Raw genomic sequence first — 24144 nt, forward strand, 5'->3', positions numbered from 1 at the left:
GATTGAATCCCAGCCTTTCTGGCAAAACTGCTTTACAGAGGGTGGTATATGACCCCTGGACAGCTTACTGTGATTAAAAAGCTTTGTGTTTTTCTTCGGTTATGTAATTAAGCAAGAGAAACTTTCCACTTCAGAGGCGGTGGTAAATGCCTAATTAGTCTCAGCTCAGTCATTTCCATTTCACGATGAAACATTTATGCAGTGGGGGGGGGGTTCTTGGGAAACGCGGTTCTGTAGTAGTCACCATCTTCGCAGCAGCCACAGAAGCACTGAGTCATTTGGGAAAGTGCGAGTGAGGCTTCTGATAAGGGCGACTTGCCTGACTTTCGTGCTGCTGAGAAGCGCCCGCATGCGCCACTTCCTGTGTTTGGCGGGGGGACGCTCCGCGGAACGGTTCCGAGCCCCAAAGGGTGGAGCACGCTCAGTTTGTAGGAAGTAATTTGGTTTACACCATGCGGCACTTACTCATATAAAGTGAGTAAAGTGTGTGTGCGTGCGTGTGTGCGTGTGTGAGATAGAGAGAGAGAGAGAGAGAGATAGATAGATAGATAGATAGATAGAGACAGAGATAGAGAGAGAGTGTGTGTGTGTGTCAGTGAGCAAGTGTATGTAAGTGTGGGTGAAATAAAGAAACCGAATGTCCTTCAGAAAGCAGTGGCACATGCTGAACTGCTACATATTGCTGTGTGAACGGCAGTATAATCCCCACTTTTATCATTTGTTGTGCCCAATGTATAAATATATTTTCTTTTGAGGACCTGTGCTTTTAACTGTGGGGTGTTTGTTCAGCAGACGAACACAGTGAGCTGCGATGGCTCTGTGTGCTTGCACATATAACATTCTTGGTTGCTGGTGGCACGGTGCCGTCTCGCCTGCATTTTGAACCCGGGCCTTGCTGAGGCCGTCTTTTCAACCCGTTTCCCCTCAGGAACAATTCACAGCCATGCGGGACCTGTACATGAAGAACGGGCAGGGCTTCGCCCTGGTGTACTCCATAACGGCACAGTCCACCTTCAACGACCTGCAGGACCTGAGGGAGCAGATCCTGCGGGTCAAGGACACCGACGACGTGAGTCCTGGTGTTCCTGCGGCCTCCGAACCAGAGAAAGGGCTCCGTTACATTCACTGCGTGCGTGGGGGGGGGTGTGTGCGTGCGTGGGGGGGGTGTGTGTGCGTGCGTGGGGGGGTGTGTGTGCGTGCGTGGGGGGGTGTGTGTGCCTGCGTGGGGGGGGTGTGTGTGCGTGCGTGGGGGGGGTGTGTGTGTGCGTGGGGGGGGTGTGTGTGCGTGCGTGGGGGGGGTGTGTGTGCATGCGTGGCGGGTGCATGTGTGGTGGGGGTGTGTATGTGGGTGTGTGTGCACGCTCCATTGATCCCCGCCCACACAAGGTGTGAGTGTGACATCTCCCACTGTGCTGTTTAAACATACTCAAGGATGGTTTTTAACATGTCTGCGTGCAAACAGAGCTGCTGTTTAATACTGATATGTCTCGGTCTGCGCAGCACGATCATTTCTAATGCGGTTGTTGGGCACGTCATACAGATGCAGCATTGGGATTGTCTCCTTCACCATTTGCAAAGAAACTCTTAAAATAAACTGAAATTGGAGCATTGCATGACAGGCTTTAACCCCATGCTGTGACACTAGTCATGCAGACAGTTGGTGCTCTGAGAAGTGGGCAGTGCTGCTGGCACTGACAGGTACAGTAATGACTGTGTGGCGTCATGTGGAAGGGACCAGGCCTCGGACGCACAGCGTGTGACTGCAGGCGCCCTCGCCTGGGACAGGTGCTGTGCATAAACCAAATAACCTGGTAACCAGGCACGTTTCTGCCCATTCTCTAGCCCAGGGAAAAGTGTCCGAGTGGCAGGGCGTCTGTAGTGTTTCTGAAAGTCTTCAGCCAATCGTCTGCCCGCGGTGTCTGACGGCCCCGCCCTCCCCTTGCTCCCGCAGGTTCCCATGATCCTCGTGGGGAACAAGTGTGACCTGGAGGACGAGCGGGTGGTGGGGAAGGAGCAGGGCCAGAACCTGGCCCGCCAGTGGAACAGCTGCGCCTTCTTAGAGTCTTCCGCCAAGTCCAAGATTAACGTTAACGAGGTGAGCACCCCCGTCCCTCTCTTTCTCTCGACTGAACTCCTGGAACATTTCACGCGTTAGCTACACAAGTGTACCTGTCCCAGCGAGGCAGAGCATGAGTGTGGGAGTGAAGTCCCTCGCAGGTTCTGAGAGAGCGACCATGCTGTCGGTTTGTATGTGACCTGCTGGCCGGGGAGCTCTCCTCTAAGCCCGTCCCTGTGCAGCGCTCTCTCCGTCTGGGGCTGGCCCTGGGTGACCTCACGCCCCCGTGACACTGTGGGCCGCCATTGTCCGCCCGCCGGGGAGCCGCCGGTGTCTGCCGCCGTCAGCCAGCGCCGCCCCCCCCCCCCCCCCCCCCGGGCCTGGCGCGAGCCTCCCCCCAGCCTGCACAGAGGCCGTTTGTTACAAGGTCCAAGCTTGGCTGGGCTGGGCCGGGCTAATGTTAGGGCTAATTAAGTAATCAAGGCCAGAAGATTAGGCACGAAACCAGAAACCGGTATGGCCCTCGTTGCCCACCTCTGCTGCAGAAAATGTCTGATTGGTGTAGATTGTAGAGAACGCATCTGATTGGTTCAGAGAATGTGTGGTGTCAGCAGCCTGCAGGATAGAGGAGTCGGTGCTGGTGCTGCCTGCTTCCTCTCATATGGTGACTGATCCTTTAGAGTCTAACCTTCCTGATTACCCGGAGGTAGGGGACCTGCTGAAGGGTTTCACATCCTGCAGTAAGTGCAGTAAAAAGCACGGTAGCACGTTAGCACGTTAGCGTTATGATTAGCTCTGAAGACCTGTGTCAGAGCCTTTAGAGGAAGTGAACACATCATAGTAGGAGGAAGTGGGCAAAACCAGTAATCGTTCTAATTTTTTAAAAAATGCTTTTTTTTTTTCTTTTTCTTTTTTTTTTGCAAATGCTTATGTCTGATGTTGGAGTCTGAAACGAAGTGGTGGCAAAGGAAACGTCTGCCACTATGACCAAGGGCGTGATCATCTACATTTAGACACGGACAGTGGCTGTCTCAGGACCGCTGTTGCCTAGATACTGTGCGTCGATAACGACAGTATGACGTTTTAGCAAGGCTTTTAGAACAAGCCGTAAGTGGCTTCTGGGTGACTTCCTGTCTCTCACAGGGGCACGTCCAGGAAACACTTCGTCTCGTGTCATTTTCAGCACGTTCGGCTCTGCCTTTCTTCATTTGGGTCACTTTACAACGTCTGTGTGCTTCTCTCCTAAGATCTTCTATGACCTGGTTCGGCAAATCAACAGGAAAACCCCAGCACCCGGGAAGGCCCGCAAAAAGTCCACCTGCCAGCTGCTCTAATGCACAGCCACACTGTCTCTCTGAGCCAGGTGAGTGGAGGGGCGGGGCCAGGGAGGAGGGTCACCCTTTGGGGGCGTGTCCAGTTACGACAACTGTCATGTGGCTGCACCGTCTCTGTACAAACATGCTTTATTTATTTATTTATTTACATACAATTTTTTTTTCTTTTTATCACATAGGGCAGTTTTTTACTCTATATGACACAGGGCTGTAGTGCAGTACAGATCATGCCCTGCTTCAGTGGAGGCTGCTCTCCTTCTCCGCCTGTATAGAGAATTAATGAATGAATTGATTTGACCATTTAAAAACGAGATGTCATAAGACTGCTTAGTGGACCGTAATCCTTTTAAAAAAATGTTGAGGACAGAAACACAGGAAAGCCAGCAGCCTTATTTACACTGTGGTCTTCTGACATTAAAAATAGGCATGGCAAAAAACAATCCAATACAATACAGTTAATGCAACACAGATGGATATGACAGGACAGAACATTCCCCACAGGACAGACAGCATACCGGCAGTCTGTATTATAAAAACAACGATGGTTACACAGAATTTAACAGCCGTCTTTTGAAATATAATTTAAAATTGTTCTCTGACGCGCATGATTTAAATTCAGGCGGAAGTCTGTTCCTCTGGCCCGCGGCCTTGTACAGAAAGGGACAGAACGTCCCGGAAACGCCTCCGCTGCCCTGCAGCCACCGTTAGTGCGGCGGCGAGACTCTTCCTCTCAGCGCTCTCCTCTTCCTCTCTCCCTTCCTCAGGTCTGATAAAAAAACTGCTGTCTCTCCCGGCAGTGCCAGCATCCCGACTTTACTAAACCTAACATTCGGCGGACTTTCCTGCGTGGTGTGTTGACGACCTTCAACGACCGAGATCCAGCGTGCGAACCACCCACCTGCGGACTCAAACGCCTCCCACATCGGCTTTGCACATCCCTAACAGATCACCCCGCGGCGTGGTCTGAGATCTTTACACATATATGTGTGTGCATATATGTGTGTGTGTATATACATATATGTACATATATATGTGTGTATGTATATATAAATAAATAAAAATAGCGGTATGCAACTGAAATGAGACCAAGAACCTACACACAGTATTATTGCTATCAGCAAGCATCCTTCTCCAGTTGCCAAGGTGACCGTCAGAGATTGATGTGTGTCCAGGCTATAGAAATCGCCCGGTGTTTGAGTTGGTGAGTACAACAGTGTAATATATAAAATCACCACTGTCCTAGCAAGAGAAACCAGAAAGTCCAAAGAACACCTATATAGCCTATTTCATATAGCTAACTTTACTCCTCTGGTGTTTTCTACTTTTACTTTATTTTTTTTCCAGACCTTTGTTTTTGTTCTTCTTTTTTTTTTTTTTTTTAAGTTACTAGATTTTTGTTCAAGATGCTATATTGCGACTGCTATTAATATGATTTTATCTTAGGACAACCTGTGGAAACAGTAACATCTGTGTATAATAAAAAAATATAATGGATCCCTGTCACTATTGTCTCTAGCCTAAGGTGTTGCCTTTGAGGTAAATCCAACTGAATTCCAATCAATCGTTGATTTTGTGTAATATTTTTGCTTTGTTTACATAGATGTTTGTACAGTGGGGGTTTACAAGAGGGATTCTAGAGAGAAGGACAGGGCAGGTGGCCTTGCTTTTGAGCATGAGAGTCGATGACTACCCTTTTTTTTTTTTTTTTTTTAATATAAATGTCTTCAGAAAACGTCTCAACGTTTTTCTTCCTTCGGTTTTGGTCCAGGAAAAGAAATTCATACCGGGGCAACCGTTCGATCCTTCTCCGTAGAATCCTCCGTCTACAACAGGAAGATTATATTTTAAAATGAGGGTTTATAAGAAAAAAAATCAATAAAAAAAGTCATTGGTGAAGTCGTCCTCCATGCTTGTGTGGCTGTAGATTCTCACTGTATCTCCTTCACCCTAGCCCCGCCCCGCCTGTTCCTGCGTCCATTGTGAATGGAGGATATGAATACCAAATACTGGGTCCAGTTTAGTTTTTAAGAAACTCATGTTAGTGATTGTTTCACCTGTGTAATATATGGGTTGAGGTGTTTCTTCACGGACGAGTAACTGTGGGGTTTGTCAGTAGTGAATGTCAAAGACTTCTTTAAAAAAGAAAAAGAAAAATCAAGGTTAACCGGAGGGTGGAGTGAAAGTTGCAAGTTTTTTTTCCAGTAGTTTCTGCTGAATTATTTAAAAAAGAATGCCTTGTTGCTTTGTATGCATCAAAAAAAAAAAAACTAAAAAAACAAAAAAACAAAAACAACTTGTGGATGTAAAGACCGTGTGTGTGTATGTCCCAGTGCAGGGCCACAGTGTTTGAAGTGCGACATCTGCTTTTTACTGATGGGGGAGTGGCCAAATGTAAACTACAAAGCCTTAATTAAAAGTGGTGCAATTTTGTATGACCTCACATCTGTAGTTTGAATGAATTTGGGTTTGCCGTGCAGGGCCTCTGCAGTTGAGCCAGCCGGCCTGCCGGCAGAATGTTGTGTGCATTGTTTTAATGCTCGCCTTGGTGATGAGCGTTGGGTTTACGTTACGCTAGCGTTACGCGAGCGTTACACGTGCGCCTGGGGCGGGACGGCGGACGGGTTGCGCACGTGCTCAGTGACGAGGGCCGAGCTGTCGCTCTGACGGGCGTCCTCTCTCTCTCCACGCGCGAAAAATACTAAAATCAGAAAGACTGCCGTGATAGACCAAAAAAGGAAAACAGGTGAACTCGTGTTGCAGAAACCTGGGGAACGTTCCGTCGTCTCGGCGCTTGCTTCGCCCACTTGCTAGCGGCTTTGGACTGGCGCAGGTAATTAAGGCGAAAGGGATTTCTTTTTGTGTACAGTTTCAAAGCAGCAAACGTTCCCTTGACATGGAAGACATGCAATGTATTGTTTGAATTTGTGTGTAGCATTAAGTAAGTCTGTGTAACACACACACACACACACACACACAGTGTACCTGGCAGGGTGACCCTGTTCATGGCTGTCACTCATCAGACTGAAACACACACATGTGGGCACACACACACACACACACAGGGGGAGGGATTTGGACAGAGGAACTGGACAGGGTGGGTCTTCCTTCCCCCCCTCCCTCTGGGTGGCGTGACCTGCGCGGCAGGTCTGGACTCTTCTCCCAGACAGCGCTTCCTGCGGCGGCCTGTGGTACCGCTGGCTCGGGCTATTCTGGGCTGCCAGGAAGTACCCAGCACTTGATGGAGCACTTCCTGTTCTTCCTTGTTCAGGAAAGACCCTCCAGTAAATCACCGACTTTTACATGAACAAAACCCTTCAGCCACGAAACCTCGGCCACGTTTGTATTTTACTGCCTCTGTTGCCCATTCATAATAAAAATTTGCTAAACTGTGTAGTATTGTGGCCCCACATAGCCTATGCAGTCTTAGAAAATATGACTGTCAAAGAAAAGCTTGTTAATGAAGTTATTTCTTCATTGTCCTTGTTAAAAATAGCAGTCAAAATGAGCCATCGAAATCCCTGCAGAATTAATTCATTCCCTAATAGTGTGCCATATAATTAGACTGTTAAATGGCCTGTGTCCTTGAGACTGAATGTTGTTGAAGAGGGTGTCTTCAGCAGATGGGAAGTCTGCCCCTCACACTGCGGAGCACAAACTGCATTACTGTGAATGACACGCCTGTGAGCTGGATGCTGTCTGACTGATGGGTTGTATTCCCCTATCTGAAGTGTGCACCGTTCCTCAAGGAATATTGCTTTTGTCTCTTCCTCCTCTCTATTCCAGGACCGAACTTCAATGACTTATTATTTTAAGTCTGGTGAGAAAACAAGTTTTAAGACACCAACACTCTGCAATGCTGATTTTTCATGAAGGAGGGGACCAGTTCTGTTTTGGGTACTTTGTACTATTTCTCAAAGAGCCACTAGGATGTCCTACTTTGGAGGCTAATTAAGCCAGACATTACATAACCATCTACTCTGGGTTTAGGTTTCCTTAAATAAACTTTTGTGTGTTTGGTACTAATAAGGATTACTCAAAATAGCACGCTGGTAATAAAAGATTTTTTATAATGAGAATGAAATTTTATTACTTAGCGAGAATGAAAATGAATTAAACTTTATTACTTTTACTAAGATTGATAACAGCAGGTACATACACGTTAGTTGATAACTGTTAGGTGCCTTGCTGTATCGTTTTTAAAACAGTACAAGCTGTGCTACAGTTCTTAGCCACTTGGTGGTACACAACATAATTTTTACCTATAGCACAATATTATTTCCTCTTGTTTCATACGTAATTTCCTTGGTATGGGCAGGTTGAGAAGCTGCAGCTCGATAAAGTCGATTGTAACTTATAAAAAGATTGGAGTAAACTATTCGAATTGTTTTCTTAAATATATATATTATTTTTGAATATTTTAAGCCTGTGTGAGACGTTTACTTTCTGTACAAACACAATTTTATATAAAATAAATTAACCGTAAGGTGTCTTGCTGTATCTTTACCACAGTTCGATTTTTTCTATCAGTAAAGACAGTCCTACCGTTTTTTGCCACCAGGTGGCGCATAGTACACATTTTCTATTGATTGCACAATTTTCCCTCTTGTTTTTTTCATTCATTGAAATCGATAAAAGTCGATTGTAGCGTTATAATTTTTTGCTAAAATGTATTATTTCATTTTGGTTATTCTAAGCCTGTGCGAAACGTAAAGAACTTTACATTAAATTAACGAACCTTGTATCGTTTTTGTATAACTTAGAAACTGTGCTGCCGTTCGAAGCCACCAGATGGCGCAAGTATAATATTGTATACGTATAATTTTCATAGTAAGATTACTTATAAGAATTCGAAAAGTTAATATTTTTTCTAAAATATAGAATATTATTTCAACAAGTATTTACACCCTCTCTAGGTCTAGATACTATTCAGTCCCAACAGGCTACCTAGCTTTAATACGGCGCAAAGAAGGCACTGCTGAGATTGTGCATTCTACGGACTTTATAATCACCTCTAGGTGGCAGCAATGCCTGCTTTGTCAAGAAAAATACAGACTGTAGGGAAAAAGACCCAGTTTTAAATCGACTACATCTACGCTCGATTACAGTGCACTGGTCGAGCGGGAAGGAGGAAAGAAAGCAAAACTGGTTAGCAAGCCAGCTGATAAAATAACCCTAAATGCTGGAATCATGGACTGGTAATGTTGAAGATTTCAATACCGTAATGGTTCTGAATATCAATGCGTGTTATGTTGTTTTCTATCAAGCTGTGGTGTGACAATTACACATTCAAATCGATGCCTGTTAGCAAGCTAGCTGGGACCCATGTGGATAAAAGCTAGCAAGCAAACATTAGTGCAAAGGCCTTAATAGACAACTTTGCTCTCTTGTTGTATATTGTTGTCACATAGATAATTACCTAATGTTGTTTAAAATGTATTGAAATTGGTTTGTTTGCTAACTGCTCTTTAGTCTGAAGCGCTGTAATTAGTTTTGGTATTAGTTACTAACGTTAGCCGGTTAGCCTTGTATCATAAACAATGTGGCACGCCTGACTCCAGTTAACGTCAGCAAACTGATTTTACCACTGAACATACCAACTTGGTGACAGTTAATTATCCGGAAAGATCACACAGGTTCATTATGATGCCATGTCATTTCAACAAGTGAAACACTAGCTAGAATTAACTTGCCAGCGAGTTTCTGATTCTCAGAAGAGAAATGATACTCCATCTAATAGGGGCCAGAATGAGTTGCTGTCACCTGTCGTTCTGGACACGGAGGTGACGCGTACGGCACGGAGGTTGCGCCAGAAGAAAGTGGCTTGTATCCTTTAAAACATCAGGTGTACGTGGGTGTCATTTTATAAGTTATCAGGTGTCTGGAGATTTTATTCACCCAAATACTTGGCAATATCCCCCATGTTCAGTTGACTCCCGTGTTCATACCTTTATGTGTAATTCATTGTAACAGTGGGGTTGTTGGGAGTATTGTGCATTATATGGAAGGTGTGGACGTGATCCTTGACCAGCCTCCAGTCCCCCTCCTTCACGATGACACCCCCGGGGCCAACGCCACCCCCGCCCGGCCTCTGCTGCAGCACACTCCGGGATCGCTCTTCAGACAGACGTGTAGGTCCCTCTCTCTCTCCCCCTCCATCCAACTCCCTCTGTCTTCCTCTCTTCCTCTCTCTCTCCGTCCAACTCCCTCGGTCTTCCTCTCTTCCTCTCTCTCCCTTTCTCTACATCACTGCCAGAACTTGTTCATTCACACACGCAGTGTTTTCAGTTCAGTAGGTAATTGGCACAGTGTTGGTCAGCCCCCTTGGGCCCTGTGCTCCGTACGGCTTAACTGGGGGGCTCTTCTTCCCTCAGTCACCCCCCGGAGCGGCCTGAGGAACACCGACATGTCGGCCATCTTGGGGACCGGTGGCAGGTCGCCGCGCTACGTCCACACGCCCCGTCCCCTCGGACACTTCAGTCTGGTGAGCTGCCTTTCTGTCTGAGGTCGAAGGTCACAGGAGGGCTGCAGTCTGGGGTCAGTGTGGCTTGGGTCCCTGGCAGCTCTTTAGCAGAGGCTGATGAAATGTACTGTGAGGGCGTGTGTGTGCCTGATGGTGTCATCCTCAACTCTCCCCCTCTCAGGACGAAAGTGACTGGACCAACAGTCTGTACCCCTCCCCGCTGTCTGGCCTGGCGGACAGCAGCTCCATGGACGACCTGAACATGAGCTCTGTTATGCTGAAGGAGGACGACCCAGGAGAGGCCGGTCAGTGCAGTCTGCATGTGTTAGAATGCACACAGACACACACACACACACACACAGATGCATGATGTAAAGATCGTACAGTCGTACATTCACACACACACACACACACACACACACTGTGCTCAGTCACTCACTCATGCACACAATGTATACCAATGTGGTTAAATACATGCTCTCTACACATTTACAGTAGACAAATTCAGTCATCTAGTTTTAATACAAACAGGGTTAATGTTTAACATGCAGTCTGAACCAAAATGTGTGTGCGTGCGTGTGTGTCTGTTTGTCTGTCTGCGTGTGTCTCCATGTCTTTGCTGCAGCTGCGGTCAGCCTGTTCCCAGAGTTCCTGCAGTCTTACCTCAGACACTCCTCCAGTGCAGTGTTTGACTTGCTTGAGGAATACGAGGCCGTCTGCCAGGATAAGGTACTGTGCCACACCCATCCCAGCATGCACTGCACACGCTCGTTGTATACCAGTGCCTTGGCATGGGTTTCTTCCTGCCATGGTTTCTCTTCAGGTGTGTGGTGTTAAATGTAAGAGTCACACCTGTGTTTAAAGTGGCACATGAAACAAAGTTGTGTGTTGCTGGTAAGAGGCACATAGTTGTAAGCAGTATCTGTTTGGGGATATGCTGTTGATTTGCTGGTCCGTGCAGGTGGGGACACTACAGAGGCTGGTCCAGAGGTCCACCACTGGACAGCAGAAGTTTTCTAAGACCAGCAGTGTGAGGTGGCTTCTGCAGCAGGAGATGGTGACCTGGCGACTCGTGACCTCCCTCTACCGGCAAGTCTCTGTCTGTCTGCCTGTCTATCTGTCTATTTGTCTGGGCCTGCTTACACACATAAGCAGCCCACTCTAATTCTCCCTCACCTTCTCTTCAAATTAGATTACTTCATTATATATATATATATATATATATATATATATATATATATATATATATATATATATATATATATATATATATATAATATAGTCGTTATCTCAATAGGTTTTTATTTAGGAGACTTTATATGTGTAGTCTTGATACATGATGTGATAACAGTTCAGGATAAAATATTTGAGTTCCAAAAGCATGAAATCTTGGTCTTTCTGCAGGGACAGGATCCAGACTGCAATGGAGGATGACGTCATGATGGAAAAAGCAGTAAGTAGAACCTCCATCTGGTTCTTGCTATGGGCTGCACATTGCCATGGTGACTGGTATGGAAAATGTGCTGTTAGGGTCCTGATTGGCTGTCCAGCAAATTCACTCCTGCTTGTGTGTGTGTGTGTGTGTGTGCGCGTGGTGTGTGTATGTGCGCATGTGTGTGTGTAAGTGTCTAAGGTGACTCTGTTCTCTCTCAGTCTCTCAGTGACAGTGAGAAGGTGGTGGTGGAGCAGCTCTTTCAGAGGGACTCAGTGGTGCGGCAGAGTCAGGTAGGAGCACTTCCTGTCTACACTCCCACTTCCTGTGGGAGTATACTGTGTTAATGGTGGACTGAACCCCACACGTACAGATAGAGGGTGTCTCAATTGTTGTGTTAATTATCTTTAGGACTGACAGTAACTTCTTTATTGATGGAGGGTTCTGGGTGAAATGTATTGGTTATTGTTAGTGTCAGTGTCTGTATTGTGTGTATTGCTATGCTCTTATTGTCTCTTTTCTTCCCTCAGCTTGTGGTCGACTGGCTGGAGAGCATTGCCAAAGATGAAATAGGGGATTTTTCAGACAACATTGAGTTCCACTCCAAGTCAGTATGTTGGTAAGTGGTGTTTTTTTGCTTATAGTTCCATATGGTAATGGTGAAACTGAAGGTACCTGAGATTTGAGGTCTTACAGGGCCACCTAAACCGGTTTCAGATTTGAACTTGTGCCTGAACAGGTGTTTGGGTCCAAAAGTGCGATGTCCTGTTGTAGGGTCTTGATAGGTGGTGGTCAGCACAACCCCGTTGGATGCACAGACTGGTTCAGTTGTGCCTTCTTTTTAGGACAGGTCTGGTCCGCAGTTTTGGACCAGAGGCCGTAGACATATTTCAGTACAGCCAGATGTCACAACAGTGATGTGTGTGTGTGTGTGTGTGTGTGTGTGTGCAGGGAGAACACGCTGCACGCCCTGAAGCAGAGACGGGTAACCTCCAGTACTGGATTCAGCCGGCCCCTGGTCACTGAGCTGGTGAGAGACGCAGACAGACTGATGAATGTGTGGGCGGAGGGGACAGCCCGAGCTCAGTCTCCTGTACTGATTCAGAGTGGCCTGTCTGTGTCTGTGTCTGTGTGCGTGTGTGTGTATGTGTGTCTGTGTCTGTGTCTGTGTATGTGTGTGTGTGTGTGTGTGTGTGTGTATCTGTGTGTGTGTGTGTGTCTGTGTGTGTGTGTGTGTGTGTGTGCGTGTGTGTCTGTGTGTGTGTGTGTGTGTCTGTGTGTGTGTCTGTGTGTGTGTCTGTGTGTGTGTGTGTGTGTGTGCGTGTGTGTGTGTGTGTGTGCGTGTGTGTGTGCGTGTGTCTGTGTGTGTGTGTGTGTGTGTGTGTGTCTGTGTGTGTGTGTGTGTGTGTGTGTGTGTGTGTGTCTGTGTGTGTGTGTGTGTGTGTGTGTGTGTGTGTGCGTGTGCGTGTGTGTGTGCGTGTCTGTGTGTGCGTGTGTGTGTGCGTGTGCGTGTGTGTGTGTTTCTGTGTGTGTGTGTGTCTGTGTCTGTGTCTGTGTGTGTGTGTGTGTGTGTGTATCTGTGTGTGTGTGTGTGTGTGTGTGCGTGTGTGTGTGTGTGTGTGTGTGTGTGTGTGCAGGACCCTGATGCCCCAGTCAGGCAGAAGCGGCCGCTGGCAGACCTGGATCGGGAGGACGATGCTCGGCTGCTGAAGTACCTGTTCACCCTGGTGCGGGCGGGGATGATGGACGAGGTGCGGCCTGCGCTTACTCCCTGCTCCCTCATAACCTTTACAACGGGCCTGACCCGGGTGCTTAGCTGTTCAAGTCAACTCCACCATCCACCAATAGCTGAATTTTGGATAAAATTAGATAAAAAACAATTTTAGTTGCAGTGCACAAATCTCACACTGTAATTCCCCTTGTGTGTGTGTGTGTGCGTGTGCATGTGTGTGTGCGTATGTGTGTTTGTGTGTGTGTGTGTTACAGGCACAGCATCTGTGTAAGCGCAGTGGACAGGCCTGGAGGGCTGCCACTCTGGAGGGCTGGAAGCTCTACCATGACCCCAACAACAACGGAGGTGAGGTCACAGCTCAGCAGCCAATCAGATTCTCCCTGTCTGAAGATTTGCCTTCCTCCCTCGCTGAAAAGACGGCATGCCATCCCAAACACTTTCTTTTCTGTTAGTCAAAACGCAGCACGTCCTCTGCACCTCATTAAATTCTCAGAAAAGTGGCTCCAAGTCTAATTTGTAGTTTTTAGATAAGTCGCGCCTAATTGAGGCTGTAAATTGGAACGTTTTCAGGGAAAGACAGCATGAGTCGATGACAGTTTAATATTCAGCCCAGGCAGAGTGTTTAGTGGGCTGCTGGTCCTCCTAATCGCTGCCTTCCCTGGGGTGTGTTCACCTTATAGAGCTGTCCTAAGTGCCTTTAATGTTTATGCGGATGGATGAACTGCTGCCACTGTGTGTGTGTGTGTGTGTGTAGGTGTGGAGCTGCAGCCCGTGGAGGGGAACCCACAGCGTGGGCTGTGGAAGGTGTGCTGCTGGAGACTGGCAGAGGAGGTGAGTCAGAGCGCCGCCCTGCTGGTCACATTGATCACCACCCCCAGGGACCCCCTCCCCTCCCCACTGAGTACCACACTGAAGGGCGGTGGGGAGGAGTGAACTTCTGCGTGACTGCTGTGCTGGTCTTGTGTTCCAGGAGCAGTTCAACAGATACGAGCGGGCCATTTACGCTGCGCTGAGCGGGAACCTGAAGCAGGTACTGAGCGCCTCGTCATCAGCACTGCTGCGGGGCTGTCGCTATAGCCTGGGAATGAGGAGCTGAAAATGCAGCTGCTTACCGCCCCCCCACACCGTTTCAAATTATAATCTGAAATGAGTTACTCTGGATGAGAGTTTATGGATCCAGAAATGGTGAAATAAGCCATGGTGTGTGTGTGTGTGTGTGTGTGTGTGTGCACCTCTCCGCTGCTGCAGCTGCTGCCGGTGTGTGAGACGTGGGAGGACTCTGTGTGGGCGTACTTCCGGGTGATGGTGGACACGCTGGTGGAGCAGGAGCTGCGGTCCTCCGGCCTGGGGAGCGAGGAGCTGGAGGAGCTGCCGCGGGAGTACCTGGAGGCCAGGTGAGCCGCCGTCGCTACGGTTACCCACAAATACCTGTCCTCACCGGTGACCTTACGACCTCATCCCTGAGCTTACGACCTTATCCCTCACAATCATGGTGCTGACTTTACTGCTATTGCAGTCCTAAGTGCACTTGATTGTAATTCATTTGTGTATTTAAAGCAATTTGGCCAGATGTCCGGTCTTAGGAAACTACATTACCTTTAATCCTATTAGAAATGAATTTTTTATTCATTGTAATTGAGTCTCTCAACGCTTGATGCTTTATCCCTACATGTGTCCCAGACCCTCTGCCATTGCTGTAACTGGCTCACATGACTGGCCTTTCCCCTGTGAACTGGCCCCAGGCCCCAGGCGCTCATGGCCAGCTTTTTAACGTCTCATTTCCCTTTCAGCTGGACTTTGGAGAAGGTGTTTGATGAGCTTCTGGCTACAGAGTCGAAGGTGGGTGGGTCTCATATTGAAAAGTGGAAAATGAATACCAGCTCTGTCTGGTGTGGGTCTATCACTGACACCGGGCAGCACTGAGACTTAACTGAGGCAGCCTTGTAGAATGTGATTGTAAATGCTGATTGGTTTATTTTTGTCTCTCTGCAGAGGGTCCTGGAGGAGACGAAAGAGTATTACCACATCATTCAGAAGTTTGTCATTCAGGCGGATCTGGATGGTAAGAGAGACCCCCGATGTCTCTGCCAGGACAGCCGGTCTGTACTGTGTGCGTAATGAGACTGTAGTGATTGATGTGAATGTCACTCTTTGTGTCTGCAGGTCTCATCGGGGAGTTCAGTGATTGGCTGGGGGGAGCGGCTCTGCCTGCTCACCTGCTGCGCTTCATGACGCACCTGCTGCTCTTCTACCGCAGCCTGGGCATGCAGCTCAAGGTATTCACCAGCAACGGCCTCTACCTGCTCATAATCCCACACCTACTGCTCATAATCCAGCACCTCTACCTGCTCATAATCCCACACCTACTGCTCATAATCCCACACCTACTGCTCATAATCCAGCACCTCTACCTGCTCATAATCCCACACCTACTGCTCATAATCCCACACCTACTGCTCATAATCCAGCACCTCTACCTGCTCATAATCCCACACCTACTGCTCATAATCCAGCACCTCTACCTGCTCATAATCCCACACCTACAGCTCATAATCCAGCACCTGTACCTGCTCATAATCCAGCACCTCTACCTGCTCAAAATCCCACGCCTCTCCCTGCTTGGAATCCTACACTTTGTTCATAATCCCACACCTACTGCTCATAATTCCACACCTCTACCTACACATAATCTCACAATTAAATAAAGTACAAATTAAATAAAAATGTAATTAAATCCATATATGCCTCTTAACAGATGAACACTTTGTTACTTTATTCCAGGAGGAGGTGTCTGTGGATGTCCTGAAGGCTTACATACAGGTATGATGTGTTGTGGACCCTCCTTATCTGTGCATCCCGGTATAAATTTTGTATTGTAATGGATTTAACCTCCCCACTCCACTCCCAGCTGTTGATCAGTAAAGGGCACACCGACCTCATCGCCTTCTACGTCAGTCACCTGCCGCCGGACATGGCGGTGGCCGAGTACGCCCACTTCCTGGAGTCCGTGACGGAGACGGAGCAGCGCAAACGCTGCCTGGACCTGGCCAGGGAGGCAGGTGAGCGGGAGGAGGGGCCAGGGAGCGGGGGGAGTGGGGGGAGGGGCCAGGGAGGCAGGTGAGCGGGGGGAGGGGCCAGGGAGGCAGGTGAGCAGGGGGAGGGGCCAGGGAGGCAGGTGAGCGGGGGGAGGGGCCAGGGAGGCAGGTGAGCGGGGGGAGGGGCCAGGGAGGCAGGTGAGCGGGGGGAGGGGCCAGGGAGGCAGGTGAGCGGGGGGAGGGGCCAGGGAGGCAGGTGAGCGGGGGGAGGGGCCAGGGAGGCAGGTGAGCAGGGGGAGGGGCCAGGGAGGCAGGTGAGCAGGGGGAGGGGCCAGGGAGGGAGGGGAGGGACCAAAGGGGTGGGGGCAGTCAGCAGCTGGCAGACAGTGGGAAGAGTGATTTGGAGAAGGAGGTGCGTGTGCATTTTGATTGATTACATGTAATCACTGTATGTTGACGGCTGTCATCACAGCAGAGAGAGCAGAGGGGAATAAAAGTTGCTACACCCATAACAGAGGGGCTTCTGGGTGTTGGTGTCTTTGTGTTGATGTGCTTGCCATTGCCCCCTAGGGCTGGACGTGGCTGCTGTCACCAAGACAGTGGTGGAGAACATCCGTGAGAAGGACACCGAGGATTTTGCTCACCATGATACCTTGTTGGACATCACAACCACTGAGGTACCAATGAGCCACAGTGTGCTTAAGCATGTAACAGCCTAACACGTTCATACTCAAACACAAACACACACGTTCACACACTAACACACACCCCCATACATAAACACACTCATGCACACTCTCGCAGGCACACACACTTGACACTTGGCATTTAAGTGTGAGCTGCAGAAGTCAGGTGATTTCTCTAAGCGAGCTTGTGCCCCTCCCCTGTCCCCCGTTACCAGGGAGACCAGAGGAAGATTGACGTGATCGAGTGGCTGGTGTTTGACCCCTCGCAGCGAGCAGAGGCGCTGAAGCAGAGCAACGCCATCATGAGGAAGTTCCTGGGTGAGCGACGGCTCCTCGCGGTGTGCAATCACGGGCAGCAGGAAATGGGCCTCACTTCCTGTTTCCTGCCCAGTTTCCACTGTTGTGATGTCTGACCCTTAAAGGTGTACGATTGCAAATATGTGACTAGAATGTTCTAAACTGAACATTCTAATGCTGATGTAATAATCGCTACTGGTAACTGAAAGCGACGGAGTTCTAGACCAATGACTTAGAACTTTGAAAGAAAATTCCAAAAAACCTGTTCTTCAAAGGATTAATGTTTCACTTCCATTAGCATAGATGAGAGTTCTGCTTTCAATGAGTGGACCAACCTGTATAATTGATATATGACCTGGGTTGGCCAAATGTACTTCATACCGTAGTTAGCTTCCCTGGTTTCGAGTGTGACGTCCAGCTGTGACAGGCCAGGGCACTTTAAACTGCTCCAATGTTTCCCTCAGTGTCCAAAAAGCACGACGCTGCCAAGGCGGCCTTCGGCAAGGTTCCCGAGGACTCCATGCGAGAGATCTGCAGGCAGTGGGAGGAGCACAGCATGGACACGCCCCTGCCCGCTGAAGACGCCAACGCCATTCGCGAGCACCTCTGTATCCGTGCCTACCTGGTGAGAAGCCCCTCCTCGCTCCGGCCACCGATTGGCTGCAGCACCTGACTGGCGGTGTGCAGCAGAAAGGGGCGTGGCCACCATTCTGCTGCAGTCAAAAAGGAGTGGAAACCAGCATTCAGTTTATCATGGTCTGTTCTGCTGCTGTTGAAATTCTGTGGAATGTGATTGGGCAGGCCTTTTTTTTTTGCATATTTTTGCCCAGGAGAAATAGTGGAGATGGCATTGAATTTGCTGTATAAATGTAACGTTTCATTCATGTGTTGATTTAATGTTAACCCAAGGGAGAATGTGCAGATTCCCATTAGTCCCCACCGGAAGGTTCTGTCCCTCGCTCTCCCTGACTCTCCCCTTGTCCCTTCGGCCTCAGGAGGCCCACGAGGCCTTCAGTGATTGGTTCGGCCACATGAACTCCTCCCCGCAGAAGCCCAGCGTCCCCGCCCAGGCGGCCAAATTCACAGAGAAGGTGGCCCACAGGATGAAGGAGGAGGAGTACCAGGTTAGTGCTCGTGCCCTCCCGTAGGGCGGCGCCCGTTCACCCTGCTGCCTCTCTGTCCTGCCGTGCTGCGCTGCGCTGAGGGTCATTTGGGTGGGCCTCAGCTGTGCTCCTGTCCCCGCAGCTGGACTACGGCAGCTGGAAGGGCCGTCTGGAGGCCCTGACGGAGGACGTGAAGGAGCGCATCTACAACGTGCTGCTGTTCGTGGACGGAGGCTGGATGGTGGACGTGCGGGAGGTGAGGCGGACACACGCCCCCCTTGCCCCCACGTGGGGACTAGTGTCCGGGGGGGCCTCGTGTGCTCGTGATGTGACGTGAACGTGCGTTTTGTGTGTCTGTTTGCACACACGCCATGTGCACTAGATATTAATGTGAATCTGTGTACAGGTCTCTGTGCTCTTGGGAGCGTGTGTGTATTTGCGCACGTGCGTTACATGACTGTGTGTGTCCGTGCATGTGCGCGTGGGCTCGTTCGTTGGTGTCGCATGCGTCGTGAGAGCGTGCACGTGTGTATTTGCGTGCGGTCTTAACGAGCGCTCTCCGAAGGACGCGGAGGAGGACCCCGAGCGCTCCCACCAGATGGCGCTGTTGCGGCAGCTGTGCCTGCCCATGATGGCCTTCCTGCTGCAGTCTGTCCTGCACAGCACGAAGCAGCACCGCGAGAGCCTGCGTCTCGCTGACATCATCGCCTCCGAGCAGCACCGCCTCTACCAGGTACGCGGCCACGCCCCTCGCTGCTCTGTCCCCTCCCCCTCGCTGCTCTGTCCCCTCCCTCTAGCTGCTCTGTCCCCTCCCCCCAGCATGGGCACAGCCTGCCAGTGCAACACCCCCTATACAGGTACAGCCAAAGATGGTGGAGGAAGTGGCAAGATAGAAATGTCGGTTTGCAAGTCCACTTGGAACGGTGTCCGCACGTTGTCAGATTCTAGTTCTATTGGGAAATGGCTGCACGTGCATTGTTACTGGTCTTAATGTATGAATTTTGACATTGTTATCATTTGGAGCTGTCAAAAACCTACAAACCTGCTTCATGAATATGCTTGAGAAATCACTGTGTAAAATGGCGGCAGTGTAGTATAAAACAACACTCGCCTTTGTCTCTCCTACGCAGGTTTTCTCCAAGGAGGAGCTCAGCAAGTTCCTTCAGAAGCTGCGGGAGTCCTCTCTCCTCCTGCTGGACCAAGGCCTGGACCCGTTGGGCTATGAGATGCACCCGTAGACTACCCCCTTCCCCCTGACACAGACACCCCTCCTGGCACCAGGGATCTCTCTCATGGTGTTTAATATTTTTCTAACTGGCTTTGAAAATCTGTTTTTGTATTTAATAAAGGTTTCACTTTTGAATTGAATTTTTGATTGGCTTTGGCCATTAGTGAAGTTTCTACCAACTTATTGTTTCAGTGTTGGGGTGAAGTAATCCAGTCAACCTGGTGGGTCCTCAATTTGTATTTTTTGTGCAATACGATCTTTCCTGAGGACATTTGAAAACATTTTAGCCTCCATTTTATGACTAACTATGAGGGGTCCGTTATTGCGCTATTGAGAGTGAAGTGGCAGATTGAGTGGATTGTTGTGTAAGTGCACATCATGATGGTGCTGAGCGTGGAGTTGAATCGCTTTAAACTTATCAAATGAGGTGAAACTTATTCTGTGATAAATGTTAGGGGGGGAGAAACTGGTGATGTACCTTGCCAAAGGGATCTCAAACTCCAGTCCTGGATCGCTTCATTGTACAGATTTTGGAGATTCAAACAGCATATAATCCCATTCAATCATTATATGACCAGTTTATACCCGCTTATCCTGAGCAGGGCCGCGGGGGGGGGGGGGGGGGTGCTGGAGCCACACACACACCATTCACTCACACACTCACACCTATGGGCAATTTGGAGTGTCCAGTCAGCCTACCTGCAAGTCTTTGGACTGTGGGAGGAAACCGGAGTACCCGGAGGAAACCCACGTAGACACAGGGAGAACATTCAAACTCCACACAGAAAGGCCCCAAGCCGAGATTCATACCCACAACCTCCTTGCTGTGAGGCAACAGTGTTACCCACTGCACCACCGTGCCGTTCCTTTGAAATAATGACTCCAAAAGAAAAGGTGTAGCCATATCTAATAATTCTATTTCTGTAAATACAGAAGATTTATCTAATTAAGCTAGGGGTTGCAGTCCTGTGCCCAAGATTTCAAACAGCGATTTTCAGCAGATTGTGTAGTACTCCATTTAACCGCCGGTGGCCGCTGGAGAGCCGTGACGTGGCGACGCTCCGGACTGCTGTAGTTCGACCGCGGCGCATTTTATGTCGTCACCCAGTTCAGAAGGCGAGTTTTATACACTGAGCCAGTTGTAAATGAATTGCGGTTTAGTGCATTTTACGCGGCACCGTGTACACAGAATGTGGCGCATGTTTGGATACAGGTGTGGTCAAAAGATCACTGAGGACTAGTACATTATCAGATGCGAGGGGTTGTGGGGACATTTTTCTTTCAAACTGGGAAAACTGTTCACTACGAACTACCTACAAAAGACTGTGGCTACTCGGGGTTTGGCTAACCATGGCGAGTAGACTCTCCGGCCTTTTTGGGAACAGTCGCATCGCGGCAGGTCTGTTAGTGAACTTACTTTCGTCCATATGCATCGTCTTCATCAACAAATGGATTTACGTTCATTATGGCTTCCCGAACATGACACTGACGTTGATTCATTTCGTGGTGACATGGCTGGGACTTTATGTGTGCCAGAAAGTGGATATATTTTCTCCAAAGAGCCTGCAACCTACAAAAATAGTCTTGCTGGCTCTAAGCTTCTGTGGATTCGTCGTATTCACAAACCTTTCCCTTCAAAGTAACACCATCGGTACCTACCAACTTGCTAAAGCAATGACAACCCCTGTTATCATTGTCGTTCAAACGCTGTACTATAAGAAAACGTTTTCTACCAAGATAAAATTAACGGTGGTGAGTAAAACCCGACAGACCTGCGTTTTGACAGTTTGCACACAAACTAACTTTCACAGGAAAATGTCTGTGTCCAGTTTGTGTGTTTAACATACGTATTAAAATGCACTGTACAACATTAAATTCAGTTTAATTGTAACTTGCTTTCCATCTCAACTTATGAACTTAAAAAGATCAATTTAAGTTCAGTTTAGTTTTTACAGGTCCAAGCGTTCTCCCAAACAAGGTGGCCTTTGATAAGCTGTGTCTGAGCAGTGTTTTTATTTTTGTTTTACCATTTTCCTCTCTCTGATTGGTCAGTGAGTAATTTTGTCATCTTGGCTCTGCAGATCCCCATCACGTTGGGTGTGATACTCAACTCCTACTATGATGTGAGATTTAACCTGCTGGGAATGATCTTTGCAACTTTAGGGGTTCTTGTTACCTCCCTGTATCAGGTGGTAAGTAGAGCACACTGTCACAGGATGTGAAAATGTAACAGCCAATCAGAGGTGAACAACCTATTTCCTTTACAGCCGAAATCCTGCACTCGCACAGTGCGGTTAATGACCAACTTTATGGTCTTAACTCTCTCTCTCTCGAGCTTTGTGTCGTTCGTCTTTCCCTCACACCTTCCCCCTTTTTCTCATCCCTTTCTCTCTTGCAGTGGGTGGGCGCCAAGCAACATGAGCTGCAGGTGAACTCCATGCAGCTGCTGTACTACCAGGCCCCCATGTCGTCCGCCTTCCTGCTCACCCTGGTGCCGTTTTTCGAGCCCCTTTCAGGGGTCGGGGGCATTTTTGGGCCCTGGTCTTTGCCTGCACTGGTAAGAGCCCCGTGGCCTTGTCTTAGTCACAGGGTTGGCTCCCCCCCCCCTTCCCTCCGTGAGGTACAGCTCTCAGTAGCTCCCTAAGGCCTGTGCAATGGCTGTTCTGAGTGTTGTGAAGGGAGCACTGAGGCACAGTGGAGTACATTGCTTTGCCTGCAACAAGCCTTTCTGCTGTGGAACGAATGTTTTTGCACCCTTTTATTATTCTCTTCTCTGTACTGTGATTCACCTGAAAGTGAAACTGCTGGTGTGGTACTTTGATGCGACAGCAGGGTCTCATTAAGATGGGCCCAATCACAGAGGATGCCAATACTTGCGCAACCCTGCTTCTCTGCTCCTTGTACCAAACATATTGCTGTGTTATCAGACTTGGTTATCTGTTGAAGACTTGATTCCTTATTCTTACCCTTCACTTGTCTGACTACTTTTTTGAAACGTTGATAGTAATCTGTCTTTTGCAAAGGGAGATTGCTGAGAATGGGGGGAGAGAAAAAAACTTGTGCTAACTGAGCTGTTGCTTCCAGGCCATGGTGATGACATCTGGAGTCATTGCTTTCCTGGTGAACCTGTCCATCTACTGGATCATTGGAAACACTTCTGCAGTCACGTATCCTTCTGTTTTCACTGGTGCCAGTGAATGACCCCAGGGGTGTGTGGAAAATGCAGTTTAATATACAGTACATACTGTTTGACAGAACATAAAAACAGACATGCACAGATATCAGGATGTAGCATCGTGTTAAGAGTCACTGAGGAAGAGGATGGACCCTGGGGCCATACTGAATACCACATGCATCTGTTAATGAAACCCAGTTCTCACCCCCAAAAAAATCTTTAATTTAAAGAATCAGATTGTACTTTCTTAATTACGGGCCATTGCCTTGGAACGTCCTTGTGAATAATTCTTTAACATATCGCGTCACAGCTACAACATGTTTGGACATTTTAAGTTCTGCATCACCCTGCTGGGGGGCTACATCCTGTTCCAGGACCCCCTGTCCCTGCACCAGGGCGTGGGGATCCTCTGCACGCTGGCGGGAATCCTGGCCTACACCCACTTCAAGCTGGCCGAACAGGAGGAGGGCAAAAGCCGGCTCATCCAGAGACCCTGAGCCCTGAGTACCAAATGCAGGGAGACTGGTGATGCACACAGGCAAGCACAGGGTATCCAGGAAGCAAGAAACACATCGAGCTCAACACACACACATACATACACGCACACAAACACATACACATACACACAAACACTTGCATACACACACATACATACGTACACATGCAAACACATATACACACATACACACACGCACACACATACATATACATATACACACACACACACACACACACAGAAGACTGTACGCATGAAGGAAACTGAACAGGATTTTTCTTAAGCGAAACATAGGGCATTTAGGTTTTAGAGAGTAGTTTCCTGTAAACCTAGTAGCATTGCCCCATAAAATACGTGATTATCAAGGAATGTTTGCTGAGTTATTTGAGGTGGTGCAGTCATAAGAAGCAGCTGAGCAGGACTGTATTTGCTTTCGGTGCATTCCAGATGTTAAGTAAATTTTATTCCTTATTTAATGATGCTGTAACCCCCCCTCCCCCACCCACCCATACTCTGCGCTAAATACACATGTGTATATTTTATAAAATATATTTGTGAAATATATTTTTGGAATGTAGATTTTGCGTTGTATTTGAGTATTAATTATCCGGTGCCTGCGGAGTGGTAGAAAGCATTTTCATAGTGGTGGCAATGAGCAATGATTATACAGAGGGTCAAATATGGTGGCTTCCCAAATGAATGAGAACAAAAGGGAAGATTCGGGTTGGGCAGCTTGGCACGAAGGTGAGGCTTTCGCAGAATGCCTGTGAACCAAACCACTCCTGTCCTTCCGGACCTGAATATCTGCATGTGTAGCTTCCTATTGTGCAACTTGGCCTCACTGCCAAGGTTCAGCAACGAGTGGAATTCTTAATATTCCACCTGAAATGCCACACAAGGCTACGGTATGAGAATCCAGGCCGTTGGTTAACTTTTTTCCGGTGGCTGCATACTTGTGGACCCCCCCACCCCCCATCCCCCACCCCAAACTCCCTGTGCTTGGTATTGTGCATTCCTGGGTTCTGTGGTATTAAAACTTCACTTCAGTGTATACATTTCTCTACCCAGCATTTCTATTTTTCCTTCCTTTGAAGGAGGAATATGCCCTGG

The 24144-nt window shown here is 48.5% G+C and overlaps 3 protein-coding genes across 3 annotated transcripts in view; all 3 read left to right on the forward strand.

Annotated features, from left to right (window-relative positions):
• Nucleotides 1–5825, forward strand: part of LOC118218837 (ras-related protein Rap-1b) — a 30779-nt gene extending 24954 nt beyond the window's left edge. Inside the window, exons 5-8 of the mRNA XM_035401560.1 lie at nucleotides 929–1069; nucleotides 1952–2095; nucleotides 3304–3419; nucleotides 4155–5825. Of these exons, the coding sequence (XP_035257451.1) occupies nucleotides 929–1069; nucleotides 1952–2095; nucleotides 3304–3390 (372 nt within the window). The 3' untranslated portion in view covers nucleotides 3391–3419; nucleotides 4155–5825. The remainder of the gene's footprint in view (nucleotides 1–928; nucleotides 1070–1951; nucleotides 2096–3303; nucleotides 3420–4154) is intronic.
• A 2635-nt stretch (nucleotides 5826–8460) lies between these two features.
• nup107 (nucleoporin 107) lies at nucleotides 8461–19493 on the forward strand. Its single transcript, XM_035402543.1, has 28 exons — nucleotides 8461–8585; nucleotides 9128–9213; nucleotides 9426–9518; nucleotides 9762–9871; nucleotides 10032–10155; nucleotides 10476–10579; nucleotides 10812–10939; nucleotides 11255–11303; nucleotides 11504–11575; nucleotides 11813–11901; nucleotides 12234–12312; nucleotides 12920–13033; nucleotides 13269–13359; nucleotides 13769–13845; nucleotides 13985–14044; nucleotides 14263–14408; nucleotides 14805–14853; nucleotides 15007–15076; nucleotides 15178–15290; nucleotides 15796–15834; nucleotides 15923–16073; nucleotides 16620–16726; nucleotides 16951–17053; nucleotides 17497–17657; nucleotides 18028–18156; nucleotides 18278–18391; nucleotides 18701–18868; nucleotides 19266–19493. The coding sequence occupies exons 1-28, from the start codon at nucleotides 8578–8580 to the stop codon at nucleotides 19371–19373; spliced, it is 2742 nt and encodes a 913-aa protein (XP_035258434.1). The 5' UTR covers nucleotides 8461–8577; the 3' UTR covers nucleotides 19374–19493.
• A 932-nt stretch (nucleotides 19494–20425) lies between these two features.
• slc35e3 (solute carrier family 35 member E3) lies at nucleotides 20426–23611 on the forward strand. The gene is made up of 5 exons (XM_035401833.1): nucleotides 20426–21115; nucleotides 21445–21555; nucleotides 21762–21920; nucleotides 22448–22530; nucleotides 22849–23611. Exons 1-5 carry the CDS (start codon nucleotides 20714–20716, stop codon nucleotides 23033–23035), a joined length of 942 nt encoding a protein of 313 aa, XP_035257724.1. The 5' UTR covers nucleotides 20426–20713; the 3' UTR covers nucleotides 23036–23611.
• The last annotated feature ends 533 nt before the right edge of the window (nucleotides 23612–24144 follow it).

This window comes from Anguilla anguilla, chromosome 19 (assembly GCF_013347855.1).
Source record: "Anguilla anguilla isolate fAngAng1 chromosome 19, fAngAng1.pri, whole genome shotgun sequence".
NCBI classification, from domain to species: domain Eukaryota; kingdom Metazoa; phylum Chordata; class Actinopteri; order Anguilliformes; family Anguillidae; genus Anguilla; species Anguilla anguilla.

Excerpts from the sequence above, each read along its gene's own strand:
- nup107 (XM_035402543.1), top strand. Across the intron at positions 18,157-18,277 it reads TGAAGGAGGAGGAGTACCAG|CTGGACTACGGCAGCTGGAA; the intron begins GTTAGTGCTCGT and ends CTGTCCCCGCAG. Across the intron at positions 18,869-19,265 it reads AGCAGCACCGCCTCTACCAG|GTTTTCTCCAAGGAGGAGCT; the intron begins GTACGCGGCCAC and ends TCTCCTACGCAG.
- slc35e3 (XM_035401833.1), top strand. The coding sequence starts at position 20,714 with ATGGCGAGTAGACTCTCCGGCCTTTTTGGGAACAGTCGCATCGCGGCA. Across the intron at positions 21,116-21,444 it reads CCAAGATAAAATTAACGGTG|ATCCCCATCACGTTGGGTGT; the intron begins GTGAGTAAAACC and ends TTGGCTCTGCAG. Across the intron at positions 21,921-22,447 it reads CCTGGTCTTTGCCTGCACTG|GCCATGGTGATGACATCTGG; the intron begins GTAAGAGCCCCG and ends TGTTGCTTCCAG.